Source organism: Delphinus delphis, chromosome 1 (genome assembly GCF_949987515.2).
Source record: "Delphinus delphis chromosome 1, mDelDel1.2, whole genome shotgun sequence".
Taxonomy (NCBI): Eukaryota; Metazoa; Chordata; class Mammalia; order Artiodactyla; family Delphinidae; genus Delphinus; species Delphinus delphis.
In genome coordinates, this window is record NC_082683.1 from 50,537,086 (window position 1) to 50,553,367 (window position 16,282).

Consider the following 16,282-nt stretch of genomic DNA (forward strand, 5'->3'; position numbering starts at 1 on the left):
AAGTAACAACTTTTACCTCACAGTCTCAAGATTTAAGATCAATGGCCACCTGTTTTTTATACCATTGATTTGACATTTACTCACATAAAGCCCTATACTCTAATTTAAAGCTCTATGCCTATGTCTTGGGCTGGAGGCTTATGTCCCAAACAGTATCTCATGCTCCTTTTTACTTCTCACAGTGTTTAGAATAATAATAATAACTTAAAACCTATTGTAGGAGGTTAATAAAAAAGGAAAAAAACAGTGGAAAGGGCATAGGAGGAGTATGATTTTTAGCATATTACTTCATTTCTTTGAACTTGTGAAAACATAGACAATTGTTTGTGCTCTGATATCGTTCTGTTTTAGGGACAGATTGAGTTCATGGATAGTAAGGTAATATGTAGATTATATAGCAAGAAATACAATAAACAAAGATAAAGTATTACAATTAGTTATTTCTTTAAAAAAAAAAGAATAAGTAGGTATTTGAATTTTTAAATCACAAAGTTTATCCAGGCTTTATGTAGGGACTATAATTGATTATTGCTACCATCTCCTGCCTGGATTACCATAATGACTCCCTAAATGGTCTCTCTCATTTTACTCATGCCTCTTCCAGTTTATACTCCACTCAGCAGCCAGAACCATCCTTTAGAAAGCATAAATTCGATTGTGTCCTCCACTGCTCTCAATTTTCCAATGTCTTCCCATTCTACATAGAACAAATCCAGAGTTCCTACCAGGGGCCACGTGGCCCATGATCTGAGCCCCGAGGGCCTCCCTGATCTCACTTCCTACGCCCCTCCCCTTGTTCACTAGCTCCACCAACTCTAGCTTCCTTGCTCCATAGTTTACTCTCTGTGTAGGACTGTGGAGGCACGGGGATGGTGATGAACACCTGTGGTGTCGCTTGGTACAGACTGACTCTCATGGGTGGAAAATCAGCAGCTATGCAGCTGCCCTGATCTCTGGGTGCTGTGCTCCTGGGAAGTGACACTTTGGCACTTTGTATGAAGCAGGCATAAGGCAACCTAGTACCAAAAAAATCTGCTTAGACTCCAGATGCTCAACTTAGGTGCTATTTGTAGCAGTTGTTGGGGAAAGCCAAATGTTCAGTATCTGGAGAACTTGGGGTCTGTGGGAAGTTGCAGCCTCTTCTTCTGGGGCAGGAGAGGGAAGAAGAAACTACTAGTTTTATGGAAAGTTGGAATCTGGTGAGCCACACCCACTGGGATAGAGTTGGGCTAGTCTTAGCCAGCTCACTGCTAGTTAACCATGGATAAGTCTCATTGGGTAGTTCTGACTCATCTCTACACAGTCTCAGTTAAATGCCATTTGCTTAGAGACGCCTTCTGGAAACGTCCCTTGTGATTCCATATACCCTTATGACCCTCCTCTATTTTTCCTCATTGCACTATCCTCACTCGAATGGTCATTGTTTACCTGTTCGTTGTATGTCTCCCATCACTAGGATTTTAGGTAACCTGCTGTGTCCCTAAGGCTTGACACTCAGCAAGTACTCAATTAATGTTTGTTAACTGAAAAGATGTCAATTCCATACATGCATTAATTTCTAAAACTGTCAACATTAACACTTTAAAAGAGTTCAAGAAACTCAAAAATATTGTATTAATGTGAAGGGCTTTGAGGGATTAAAAAGTGACAGAATATGGGCTCCATGAGAGTCATGTGGAAAAATAAAGAATTTTATATTTATTGGCTCTAAACATCAATGTACATTATTACAAATATTTGCTATTCTTTCCCATAACATCTTGGAGTCAGCTTCCCCTGTGCTTAGCAATTCTATACCAACAGCAATGTAACTATGGAATAAAATGCTTTGGGTCATTGATTCTTGGCATGGGAAGGAACTATAGAGTCCAACTTTATTCACCAGAAGCATCTCTACTCACAGGAGTTTCTTGAAAGGGACCCAATTCCTCTTTTATTTAACAACTCAATTTCCAGATTCTATAAATGTTCCCCTAGGCCACTTGTCACACCCTGGAGCTTCCATAATGCCACCCCTTTAGTGCTTGCACCTTTAGTGTGCCAGGATCCCTCCTAAAATGTGGCATCCAGGATGAAGCCAGGTGACAGGTCTAGTTCTGAGTATGATGCCTGCCTCCTGCCCCACCCCCCATTCCTCTATCTGGACACCTTTGGCTCATGCTGAGCTTAAACCCAAGTGTACAGGGGAAAACCCTCCATTTTATTCTCCACTCTACTCTCTACTACTACCACACACTACTGGTCATCAAAGAACTCCAAGCAGTTCTTTGACATCAGCTGAGGGTCCTACATTTCAATTCCGTTCTGACACTATCTACCTGGAGTTAGCACTGATGCCACAGGTTAAGGGCTCAGTCACACAAGACTGCCCTGCCCCCTTCAGGTGTCAGTCACAAGTCCAGGTTGGTACCTATATTTCTGACAGGGTGGCTATAAATTAGGATTCCCACAATTCCCTCCTCAGGTTTGATGAATTTGCTAGAGTGCCTCACAGAGCTCAGGAAAACCATTTACTTGCTAGATGACTGGTTTACTGTAAAAGGATACAACTCAGGGACAGCCAGATGGAAGAGATGCAGAGGGCAAAGTATTTGAGGAAGGGCATGGAACTTCCATGCATTCTACAGACATAACACCCTCCCAGCACATAGATGTGTTCAGCAGCCTAGATGCTCTCTGAACCCCATACCTTTGGGATTTTTAGGAGGCTTCATCATGTAGTTATGATCAATCATTCACTCAGTCTCCAGCTTCGCTTCCCTCTAGGAGGATAGGGTGGTGTCAGGCGCTGAAAGTTCCAAGCTTTTAATCATGGCTTGGTCTTTCTCGTGACCAACCTCCATCCTGGAGCCACCCAGGATCCCACCAAGAGTATCCTCATTAGAACAAAAGACACCTTATCACTCAGGAAATTCTTAGGGCTTTAGGAGCTTTGTGTCAGGAGCCAGGGTCAAAGATTAAATAGTAGAACAAATGATACTCCTAGTACTCTTATCTCTTAGGAAATTGTGAGAGTTTTAGGAGCTCCATGCCAGGAGCTGGGTGGGAGCAGAGACCAGTATGTATTCTTTTTTTAAATTGAAAATTTTTTTTCATTTTTTATTTTTTGGCTGCACCGCACAGCTTTCGGGATCTTAGTTCCCCAACCAGGAATCGAACCCGGGCCCTAGGCAGTGAAGGCACGGAATCCTAACCAGTGGACTGCCAGGGAATTCTCAGAGACCAGTATGTATTCTATTACTTCACAGCAAGTAAAACCCAAACATTTATTCTATATAATCACTTACATGTACCCTTATCTAAAGACATACTTTACATATATTTCTCTTGATTTTATCTTGCTGGTTTTCGCTCATTTTCCTGCCAAGTCTTCCCAGCATTCTACTACTTACCATTTACTAAAGTCATTTGTCTATCTTACTTCAGTTGGGGATTTCAAAAAATGTTGACTAAGAACAGGGTCACACATAAATCCTCTCAACCTCTCCACCTCCGACACATTGTGTTTACATCCATTGTTCAGTCACTACCAGGTTGGTATGTTGCCTATCTTAATACTATTCAGTCCAGAATTTTCTGCCTTATTTCAAGGCTTTGTGAGAAAAATGTGCCTAATGACTCACTGAAATTAACCAATACTGTGGTTAATTCCCTTCATCTGCACTGCAGTAACCTCATCAATAAAGAGAATGTGGTCAGTTTAGCATGCTCTGTTTTTTAGTCAACATGCACCAACCCTTAGTGACCATCACCTTTGTGTTTTGTTCTCACATCTAATATATTTAATTCTTTGGCCTGTAATTTTGCCAGGGATTGTCCACAAGCCTCAAGTTCTGTGATTTCATTACCAACTTTTATCTCCTTTTAGAAAATGAGATATTTGTCTCAAGTCAACTGGCATATATGTTCTTCTGGATCAGCTATCAGATGACTCATCAGGGTTCCATAGTAATATCTTCGTGTTATTTTAGCAACATGGGCCTTTAGACTTGTGTTTAAAGCACTAAGAATTGTCTTTCTAGATCTTTCCTTTTCTTGGCATCTATTGTACTCTAATTCATTCATTAGGCTTTCAATATGTACAAGACTTTGCACTCAGTGCTGAGGGTACAGATGTGCACGTAGAATTTACAGGTAAATGGGGGGAACACAGAAATGCACAGGAAATTGTCAGAGTGCAATAATCCCTACGAATGCTATGGGAGCCCACAGAGGGAGGGAAGCAGGCAAATCTGAGGCCGGTGATGGCGGCAATTCATTAGATTTGCATTTTACAAAGACGGTGCTATAGCTATACTTGAGAATTGGGCTTCTCAAACACGAATGTTGCATAGGCCTCACCTGGGAATTGACAACAGTGCAGATTCTGACTCAGTATGTCAGGAGAGGGGCCTGAGAGTCTGCATTTCTAACAGACTCCCGGGTGAGGTCGATGTTGATGGTCCATAGACTACCCTTTGAGGAACAAGGATTCAGAGAGTGAATGAGAGAATGAGATTAGAGACAGGGAGCAGGGTTGGAAGGCTGGTGTAGGGATATATGAGGAAAATGATGATGGCACAAACTGAGGGACACCTGCTTTACTCTTTAAGCCTGTACCTTGATCTTTTTTGTGAAAAATATGTATTCTAAGTAGGCATTGAGTATTTTCCGTTCATCTCCTGTTAGTAAGTGTCCACGCTTAACTAAAAAAAGATGGAGGGAGTGCTATTCCAGTCTTAATTCTTAATAAGTGGCCTGACTTTAAGTTCACTGAGGCCTCAGTTGTCTCACCTCATCTGTAAAATGGGAGACTGGTTGTTATGGGTTATGTGCCTCCCCGCCAACTCATATGTTGAAGTCCTAACCCCCAGTATCTCAGAATGTGACCTTATTTGGAAATAGGGTGACTGCAGATGAAATTAGTTAAGATGAAGCCATGCTAGAGTAGTAGAGTTATAAGCCAACTGACTGGTGCCCTTATGAAAAGAGGAAATCTGTACACAGACACATATATAGGGAGAGGCAAGGAGAGAGACCTGGAACAGAAGGATCCTTCCTGGGCACCGCAGAAGGAGCAGGGCTCTGCTGACACCTTGGTTTTGGCTGACTAGTCTCCAGAACTGTGAGACAATACATTTCTGTTGGTCTAAGCTACCCAGTTTATGACATTTTCATTCAGCAGCCCTAGCAAACTAATAGACTGATTTGTACCTTGAAGATCACTTCTCTGATATACTATCCATCTTTTCCACACATCCTATAAGAAATCTGAACTAAATGTGGTTACACGAGAATAGTTCTATTTTTCCATCCATTATTAATTTGTAATTTTTTTAATCCAGATTTTCCTTATAGAAACTTCTTCTTCTTTTGGCTTTTACTTATGTTTCTTATGTACATTTTTAATTTATGGGCTCAACTGATTTACCCCAAAGAAAACACCTTCTTGAAGCCCTGGCTGAAAGGTGTAGATGTAGTATGATTAAAATGTTTTTTAGAGTCAGACTTTGGAACATGCAAAGGCATGGTAGCAGTGGGTCTGTCTTTAACTCAGCAACAAGAAGCCTCTAGAGAGTTATTTATTTTTGAACCATACAAAAATATTTTAGGAAAGCTTGTTAACTGTCCTATGTCATTCCAGCAACAGTAACATCAAGTCCATAGAAACAGAAAGAGAAAACTTATTTTAATATTAAAAAAATAACAATTGTTTTATTGTCTGTGTCATAGAAGAAACAGAACTGTCTTTTATTTCCAATTAATGTAGTTGACGTAATGTACTCTTAATTCCTGAATCTAAAGTTTAAAGAATAAAGAGAAATAAATACAGGTAACTTCTTATAAGACAGATGGAATTTTTCTCTACTTTAAAAGGACAAGGATGCTTCCCCCACCTCCCACCCCCATTAGGAACGTATTAGACTCTGATACCCCTGGAAAAAGGAAGGGGTTGGGGATGAAGGGGTTAAACAAACAACCTCAAAGAGGAATGGAAATTAGTAGACTAGCAATGTCTTCCAGGTAGAAGGAGAATTGAGCAAGGCATTCCAACTGATCTTATTTACTTTTCTGGACAACGACTGGGATTTGTCAAGATCAGCAGATCTTGAAATAATCACTTATCACAGTATCTTAGTTTCTTCATCTACAAAACAGAGATAACCTGGCATAGAATATAAAAGGGATGCCAAGTGTTTCATAGAAAGAGATTTGATTTTTTACTTAATGTCTTGTATCCATGGAAAGATTTGCCTCAATAATAGTAGCAGAACCATTTATTAAGCACGTTGAATATACTTCTAGGCACTGGAAAGATGTTTTGCATACTTTTTCGCATTTGATCCTCACAACAATCCTACTAGATAGATGGATTTTATCCCCACTTGATAGAATCTGAGGCCAGAGATGTTAACTCACTTTCTCAATGTCAAAAGTCTAGGAAGGCACAGAGCCAGGATTCAAACTCACATCTCTCAGGTCTGTAGGGATCTCAAATGTATGACTCACGTGCTGCAAAGCTCACTTCCTGTGCCATGACAGACATTACTAATTGATTACAGTACTCACTTTGGAATCTCTTGGGGCAACCGTACTGATTGGTGGGGAGGTAAAGCCCATTTGCCCTTCTAAAGCCTATACTCCATAACAGTAGTCCTCATGGCCTCATCTTCAGGGATTCTGATTTAATAGGTCTTGGGTTGAACCCCACATCTTTACTTTTAAGGACTCTCTGGGTGATTCTGATGATAGCCAGGTTTGGTGTCCACTGCTTTCTGAACCTATGTTCAATGAGGTTAGATCTTTATGTTTCTCTATTTTTTTGGTCTGTGGGTTTCTGAAATAGAGGAAAGAACTAAGGAAATCATTTTAGGAGGGAAAGGCAATTATTAACGGGCTGCTATTTATGGAATATCTACTAGATGAAAGGCAGGGTTAGTATCTTCTTTTTCTTATGCAAACCACCAAAACTCTGGAAGGAAGAACTGGTCATACTTTTCTGTGCCAAACATCTAGAGAATTTTAGCGATATATGAATGTCCCCCTTCAAGTGTGACTGTGATGAGTTTAGAGGAAGAAAGCCCTCTTAGTTATGTTCTAAGAAGCCCCTATTGGAGGAGTATGGATTATGAAGAAAAGTAAGTGAAACTCTTACAATTGATGACTCATTACCAATCCCACTCCTTTAATTCATAACAATTTGATTAACAACCTTCCCCTCTCCCTCCCCACCCCCCCAAAATGACTAAATGTGGTAGATTACAAACCTGATGAGAAGAAGCAGCAATGCTCCATTAATATTTATAAATGTCTCAATGCTTATATTTCCCATCTATTTGGAAAATCAGCCCAAGTAATTAAGGAGTATGGGGAATTACAAAGATGAAAACTTTAGGAAAACACTGTGCATAGAAGTTATCAACACTATTTTACTTTTACTGTTTCATCTTAATGACTTAATTTTCCATGGACAGTGTTTTTAAAATGTAAATTTCTGGATTAAAGAAAAAACTTCATTATCATCCAAGCAAAACAGGTATTTTTCAAATAGTAAACTTACATCTTTGGCTTCTCCACAAGGTATCGAAAGTGTTTACTTCCAATGATTGTCACCATCATCTCAGGCATTGCATTTGATCCAGGGGCAGTCTTCCAAACTGAAGACATAATTCTCAAAACCTCTTCAAATCCTTGGGGGTGGAAAATAAGTAAAACTCTTTCTCTGGATTTTCCACTAGGCAACTGTAGCATCCTTGTCAATAATAACAACAACAATAATAATAGCGAGACCAAGTGCTTTACCTATATTATTATTTCAGTATTTCTAATAAAATCATGAGAAAGATACTCTTAATTACTATTATCATTCTTGTCTTACAGTTGAGGGAACAGGCATAATGTAGCTAAGTAACTTATCCAATATCACATAACAGTAATTAGCAGAGTTGGGAATTCCACCTAAGAGGGCTGCAAAACTGGTTGACAGCCATTCGGTGACGCTGCCTTCCTGTACTACAAGTCAAGTGACAGGATTCTTGTGAGGTCAGAGAGGAAACCAGGGCTTTAGAGGGACGTGTGAAGAACTCAAATTCAGTTTTGAAGCTCAGTTTCCCTATTTATGAAACCAGAATAATTCCAGTTCTGCTCTCTGGATTCAGGGATAAGCCAATGAGATCATGCATCTGAAGGAGCACTGTCCATAGAAAAGGGGATTTTTCTCGTTATCACTGATCTGTTTCTGCAACAATGCAGTGGATCTAAAATTGAGATCCAGCACTAGATATTCATTGCATGTTTAAACAGCTGTGATGCCAGGGGAAACTTAGAAGTTCTATAAACCTGGTCCCAGGCTAACCATTCCCTATCAGAGGCTCTCAGAGATTGAAAGGCTTTTAGAAATCATTCTAATCCAAATGCTCCCTCTACAGATTGGGAAACCAAGGCCCAGAGAGGGTGTTATTTGACCAAGGTCACACAGCGAGTGAGAGCATACCTGTTTCCAGTACTCTGGTCTGATAAGTAGACCAGGGTTCTTCCCCAAACCCTAGCTTCACTTAGTGTGTGGTGAGCAATAGGACCTGCTCTGCGAGGGTAGCCCCATCCCTACAATTTCTTTGAAGCTATCTGGGAACTTCAAGGACCAGAATTTGTGATTATGGGGGTCCTCTCTACCCAGCAGCTGCGTGTCAATCCTTTCCCTGGAGAGCTCAGAGGGGGCGGCCTTACCGCTCGGGCGGCTCAGGGGTGCGTGGTCAGTGCTTCTCCCCAGGATCCCGACCTACGGAAGCCTGTGGGGACCGGGGTGGGGCGGGAGACCGGAGCCCAGGAGTCGGGCCAATCACAGGGCCCCGCTCCTGGGCGGAGGCTGCACCAGCCCCCGGTCGCTAAGGACGCAGAGGGCTGTTGCTGGGCGGGGACCAGATCGCCCACCTGCGGGAGGCTGGGGCCTTCTCCGCGGGTGCCCAGGGTGTGGCTGCTGAGAGGCGAACCGTCTGGATGTTTTTTTCAAATCTGGTCTTTGGAACTTCCTCGAAGATCTGTGAGCGTCCTTCTTGAAGTCCATCTCTCTCACTTGTGTGATCACGTCTGTCCCGCTCTTTCCCTTAAGCTTCATTTTCCTTCATGAAGTGTGGACGCAGCTGGGAATCTTACACTTGTCGCTTCACATCCAGGCTCTTCCACTGTATGGCTTTGGATAAATCCCTTCTTTTCCCTGAGGTTCAGTGTCACAACTGCAAACTGGAGGAAAAGTACTAACAGGGGCATAAAGGTAAGTTGGTGATGCAATTAAATAAGAATATTAAAAAAAATCATTTCGAGTGATATCCACCTGCCACATCCCTCATTTGAGCCAGATAAATATTACCTTATAAGTTAACAATTACCAATAAAATAACTTTATTTCGATTTTAAAGATTAAGAATACAAGGCTTGGGGTATTGAGAAATTACCCAAGACCATACGGAGGTAATTGACAGAGGCAAGATTTGAATATAAACCTACGTATATCCAAAATTTCTAGGCATTCTTTATTATGCTAAAAGTTTTCAGCAAATGTGGGTAAAGGCACTTTAAACTGACTCCAGAATGGTGTTATTTCCATTAGCAGCAGGAGCAGTCCCAGCATCCACAACCCCTGCCTCCTGCCCTCTAGCTGTGCTGTGGTTTGTGCTTTACTGTATCATCTACTGGCACATGCTGCCAGAGATGGATGATATACTGGGCTCCCCTCTAGGGCTCACTCTCTAGTGGGCAAGACATACGGGCATATTCTATGATATACAAAGTGCCAGGGGAGTAGAGGCGAGGGGGCAGCTCCCTTCTCACTCCCCCAGTCCAGCTTTCACGTTGTCACCAGATCAGTCCTCCCAAGGTACAACTCTGATAAGCCCCCTCCTCTAGTCCAATGTCTCAAAGGCCTCCCATCAGCCATGGAGGATGTCCATGGTTTCAAAGTCTTCTGTGCCCTGGCCTCAAGCTAGACCTAACTCGCTATCCCACTACTTCTCCCAGACTTGCTAAACTCCATTCAACCTGGTCCACTCACTGGCCTGAATCTGCCTTTCATTTCTCTGCCCCTGTGCCTTTGTTCATTCTCTTCCCTCTGTCTACAATAACCTTCTGTTTCCTCATTGTGTCAGCCTGCTCTCCATTCTTTAAGTTCCATCTCAAATGGCCAAAAGTATGTGCCTGGGAATCAGATACCTTGGGTTCAAGTCCTGGCTCTACTATTTCAATGTGATCTTACTCAAGTCACTTAATGTCTTTATACCTTAGTTTCATCTTCTATAAAATGAGGGTGATGTTTTGTAAAGATTAATTGAGTTATATAAATAAGGCATTTAGAACAATGCCTGACACGTAAAGAGCAATATAAATGTTGGCTCTCATCATTATTATAATTATCTGTCAAGAAGCCAAACCAGATCCCAGAAGCTGAAAAGGATTTCTCCATTCTCTGTATAATTTGGTTTCTCTTTTATAAAACGTGTCTTTCTTTGCCTGTTTGCATCAGTTATCATATCTTCCAGGACGACGCTTGTGGTAGGCTGAGTAATGGCCCCCCAGATGTTCACATCCTAATCCTTGGAAGCTATTAATGTTACCTTCTGTGGCAAAAGGGACTGCGGATGTGATTAAGTTAAGGATCTTGAGATGAGGAGATTATCCTGGATTATCCAAGTGGGTCCATTATAATCACAAATGTCCTTAAAAGAGGCAGGCAGTAGGAGATTTGACTACAGAAGAGGAAGTAGGAGATATGACCTTGAAAGCAAAGGGTTCGAGTGATTTGAAGAAGAGGTCCTGAGCCAAAGAATGCAGGTGGTCTCCAGAAGCTAGGAAAGGCAAGGAAACAGATTCGCCTCTAGGGCCTCCAGAAGGGACCACAGCCTGCTGATCCCTAGACTTTAGTCTCACTTTAGTGAGACTGCTTTTGGGCATCTGGCCTCCGATTTGTGTTGTTATAAACCACCAAGTTTGTGATAATGTATTTATTATAACAGCCATAAGAAATGAATGCAATGCCACTGAAGGATCTACTTCTTTATAGACCTGGTCATACTCTATGGCTTGAATAGGCTGAACAGTTCTCATCAATGACTAGTACACAGATATCAGAGGATAAAGAAGTCTTCTATCTGCCCACAGCTTAGTAACCTGTGAGGATAAGGTGTTGAGGCTGCTGGCAGAGATCTATATCAACACATACTACCTTTTTCTCAGTAGAAGAGGAGGAAGCCAGATCAGAACTGAAAATAGAGCCAGTGTGTGAAAGGTGACAAGACAAAGAACCTAGATCCAGCTATACCTGAAGCTAGAGTCTAGAATTCCCAAACAGAGGAGAGATAAATTTCCCTTTTACTTAGGATATTTTGAGATGGGCCTCATTAATCTTTACCCAGAGAGTTCTGACTAATACAGAGACTCTTAAACTTCATGTTGCTAAGGTTTATATGTGGGGCGCAGTTAAAAGATTGAATGACATTTTAAGTTTCACTATAAATTCTGTGATAAAGCTTGATGGAGTAAATTGATCTTGATCAAATCTGATATCCTACTAAAGACTATCCTTTGACCTTATCTTGACTTAGAGGTTTTATAAATGCTAACTAGAAACATAATGGCATTGGAGGGAGGCTTTCCATAATGCAGCTGTTCTATCAGTTTGGAGGTATTTAGATGAAATTTGATATATTTTTTCAGACCCCAGGGAGCCTTTGATTTGCCATTTCCTAGCCAAGTGACCTTGAACAAACAATTTAACTCTTTTATCTTTAAGGTAGAGACAAGCAATAACTACAGTCAGAGCTGCAAAGAAAATCTAGGTGTGTTTGACTCTAGAAGTAGCCTTTATAACCACAACTCCACACCTCCTCTGTGGGTGTTAGTTAGCCATTGTTGTTGTTAGTATTGTTACTATTAATGTTAATGTTTTTATTGGCATTGCTTTAAGGCTCTAAGTCCCTTTAGAGAAGCAGATTCTGTGACAGAATTGTTAAGAAGGAATGGCCTTTTCTTATCCGGGATTTTTTTTTTTTTACTTCACACTCTGCTTTATGAAATGACATAGCCAGGAAACATCTCTCCGGTGGTTTATATTAAACAAGACAAAACAAAAAGCTATGCAATAAACGTCTCTGCAAGATTAAATACTGCGGTTAAAACTGCCTTCCTAGAATTCAACAGCTTTAGATTACGAGTCACCAGAGAAAGATTCCAGAGAAACATCTCCATCCAATAGAGTCAGCTCTCTCCCCTTCACCCCCCATAAAGATGAATAGCTGTAATAAGGGGACCAAAGAATGCCCCCACCTAAAACTTCATGATTTTACATTTACCATCAAACAGACTAAGGAAGAGGAAAAAATTGTCTCCAGTGTTTGGTTTTTGCCCATATAAGTCAGAACAGAATGAGATTATAAATAGGAAGCGATAAATCACTGCTCTTTTGAACAGTTTATTCAAAGATCTATAAAACTGAGGCATTTTACATTGAAGTCCCTGTCCAAAAAGAGAAGGGACAAATACGAATGTAAGATGAGCTGTGTTGCAAAGAATATGGGGTATTATACTTATTTTTTTTTTGCCAAATAAACATACAGGACCCAAGCCAATGATCTTTATGACTAATGGAGGATGTCAGGTAAAAAGATGAATGAGGGCAGGCTGATTTTAGAACAGAATGCAAATATGGCCAAGTTTCTTTCCTCTTTAAAATGCTCTCATGGCTCTGGAAAAACAAGGTCATGTAGCATACTACATGGGTTGACTTTGGGCCCTATATTAGTTTGGGTAGATGGGTTGACTTTGGACCCTATATTAGTTTACTAGTGTTGCCATAACAAGTACTACACAGTGGGTGGATTAAAAACAGAAATTTATTGTTTCACAGTTCTGGAAGCTAGAAGTCCAAGAAGGTGTCAGCAGAGTTGGTGCCTTCTGAGGGCGGTGAGGCAGAATCTCTTCCATGCCTGTGTCCTTGCTTCTAGTGGTTTATTGACAATATTTGGTGTTCCCTTGGCTTGTAATTTCTGCCTTCATGTTCATATGGCATCTCCCTGTGTGCACATACGTGCTCACTCGACTCCAATATAACCTCATCTTACCTCTGCAGTCATTCCATTTCCATATAAGGTCATATTCTGAGATATTGGGGGTTAGGATTTCAATGTGTGAATTTGGGGGGCGTACAATTTGCTATTGACTGAATATTCATGCTCCTCCCCCATCCATATGTTGAATCCCTAACCCCCAATGTGATGGTATTTGGGGAGAGGACTTTGGGAGGTAATTAGGTTTAGATGAGGTCATGAGATTGGTGCACTTATGAGGAAAGAAGGGACCAGAGCTCTTTCTCTTCATCCCGTGAGAATACAGCAGGAAAGTGTACCTCTGCAAACCAGGAAGAGGGTTCTTAACAGGAACTGAAATGGCTGGCACCTTGATTTTGGACTTCCTAGACTTCAGAACTTGAGAAGTAAATGGTTGTTGTTTAAACCACTCAATCTATGGTATTTTTGTTATAGTAACTTCAACTAACTAAGGCATAATTCAATCCATAAGAAGGCCTAACTGCTTGGATACAAAATCTGGCTCAGCACTTAGTATGGTGTTACTTCAGGCAAGGTACTTTGCCTTTCTGTAACTTTATTTCTTCATGGGTAGTACCAATGCCTACAATCATGTAAGGTTGAAAGGAATTAACAAACATTTAGGATAGTATTTGGTATATGGTAAGGGTTTGTCTTTAGCCTTCCTCCTTAGGATGATATACATGTTCTTTCTTTCTTTCTTTATAAATGTATTTATTTATTATTTATTTTTGACTGTGTTGGGTCTTTGTTGCTGCGCATGGGCTTCCTCTAGTTGTGGAGAGCGTGGGCTACTCTTCGTTGCAGTGTGCGGGCTTCTCATTGTGGCGGCTTTTCTTGTTGTGGAGCACAGGCTCTAGGTGCCCGCAGGCTTCAGTAGTTGTGGCACATGGGCTCAGTAGTTGTGGCTCACGGGCTCTGGAGCACAAGCTCAGTAGTTGTGGCACATGGGCTTAGTTGCTCCCTGGCATGCGGGATCTTCCCGGACCAGGGCTTGAACCCGTGTCCCCTGCATTGGCAAGTGGATTCTTAACCACTGCGCCACCAGGGAAGTCCCACATGTTCTTTATTATGGCCTCCTTGGTTTGGCTGTTACTCACTTCTCCAATTCCATCTCCCTCTCTTTCTCCCCAACTGAAGCTGCACCAAGTTGCCTGCAGTTCCTTAAAAACCTCCCATGGAGTTTTATCCCTCATGCCTTTGCAGAAGTTGTTGCTTTTGCTTGAAATGTTTTCCTCACGACCTTGTTTCTTTCAAGATAAGATTGAATGTTACCAATTCTGTGAAGTCATCTATTCTCAGTGTCCCTAGGCAGGTAGGTCTGCTCTCTTCAGTAAACTAGCAGTCTAAATGAACCCATGGGTTAAATCCAATTCACCTGCCTTCACTAATCAAGGTTATTTTAAGATTTGCTTGTTCTCCAAGCCGCATGTCCTCCAAGCAGCATGTAGCCTGAACAATAAGATGTTTGCCTGAGCTGTTTTCTAGGACTTGGAGTCAGCTGTGTCTAGTTTGAGCTGAGCCAGTTAAGACTCGATAAGACCACTGACCCTTCAACTGGGCATGCGCGAGTGTCCACTCAGTGATCTTTTGAACGTGCAGAGGGCTTATAGCTCTTAGTTACGCCTGCGCAGAACAACCATTGTTGCACCTTTTCCCAATCACCTTTCTCCGCTCCGCATGCCTCAGGCCTACCACTTCATTATTCATTATCCCATAAATACCCCAAGCCCCTTGCCTTCTGGGCGGGGAGGTAGATTTGAGATTTGTTTTTCTGTCTCCTTGCTTGGCCGCCTTGTGAACAAACCCTCTTTGCTGCAAACTTCAGAGTCTCAGCATTTTGGCTTGCTGTTCATCTGCAAAATGAACCTGGTTTGTAACATTAACACTTACTGCTCTCAATTGTAATTACTGGTTTATTATCTTTTTTCCCTACTCGGTTTCTCTTGTTGATGGTAAATATTATGCCTTATTCATCGTATGGCCAGTTCTAAGCACAGTGCTGGCATGTAGTATGTGATCATAAGTATATTTTAAATATATGAAAGGAAACAAACATATGTTGGATAATTTGTAATAGCATAATACGAATTATGATAAGTAAAGACCATTTAACAAAAGATAGCATCTTCTATTTAAGATTTACAATATGTCAGTCACTGAATGAGTCACTTATGTGTGGTATCTCATTTAATTTCAGTAATGTTCCTATAAGGGATATATTATTTATTTTTTTGTTCTGTTGAGGAATCTGGTCTCAGAATGCTGGATTAGACAGGACTTTTGATGGTAAATAGGAGAAATTCCACTAAAGCCAATGATAGCGAAAGGGGTATTTCTCATGAAACTCAAGTACAGAAGTGAACTCAGGCCTCTGGCACAGTCAGGGACATGGAGATTATTTTTTTTTCCTTAACCTTTGTCTCTGCTTCTCTGTGTACATTGGCTTCATTTATTCTCTTCTCTGCTATATGTTGGTGTTTTCTGATCCCAGACCATGGGAAAAAGTTATCCCCACAATTCATGAGTTTATATTATTTCCATTCAAGAGACCAGTAAACCTAGAATTCCTTGGTTCCATTTACTAGGGTTGGCCTAGTTTGGGTTAGGCCAATTCATCTGAACCAATGAATTGTTGCACTGAGAGAAAGGAGATAATAGCAGAAAGATAAACAAAATTGTTGGAGGAGACCTTAGCCTTAAGGAAGAGACAGTATCCAGCAAGTTACAAGGTATAGGAACCTGGTAGAGGTTAGTCTGATAGGAGGTTGAATAATTTTCCCAAGGTCTTGCAGCAAATTAGTGGTAGAACAGTGATTCAAATTCACATCTGTCTGACTCTAAAGTATTGCATCTTCTCCTTGGAGCAACATTTTTAACCTCTAGAGTATAAAAAAAGAGTCCTAGAAAAATGTGGTCTTAATGAAAGGTCCTAGAGAATGACTGCAGACTAGAAGTTCTAAATCACAGAAAGACCATTCTGGTCACCTCTGCCCTGGATTGTTAAGAACATTACCTGATTTTAAGTTTTAACATCTGTAAATCACAGAATTTCAAGGTTGAAAGGAATCTCATAAGTTATGCCCAGTGATTCTGAAGGCTTCAAAGAGGGTATATGTTAGAATTAAGAACACTGACTCTGAGACCAGAAGGTTGGGTTCAAATATCAATTCCACCACTTACTGTTGCATGTCCTTGGGCAATGGGTT

General features: G+C 41.1%; 1 protein-coding gene across 1 annotated transcript in view; it reads right to left on the reverse strand.

The window, feature by feature from the left end:
- The window catches only part of C1H1orf87 (chromosome 1 C1orf87 homolog), a 116,128-nt gene extending 108,481 nt beyond the window's left edge, over window positions 1–7,647 (reverse strand). The window contains 1 exon segment of the mRNA XM_060005556.1: window positions 7,541–7,647. Within this exon segment, the coding sequence (XP_059861539.1) occupies window positions 7,541–7,647 (107 nt within the window).
- Window positions 7,648–16,282: the final 8,635 nt, after the last annotated feature.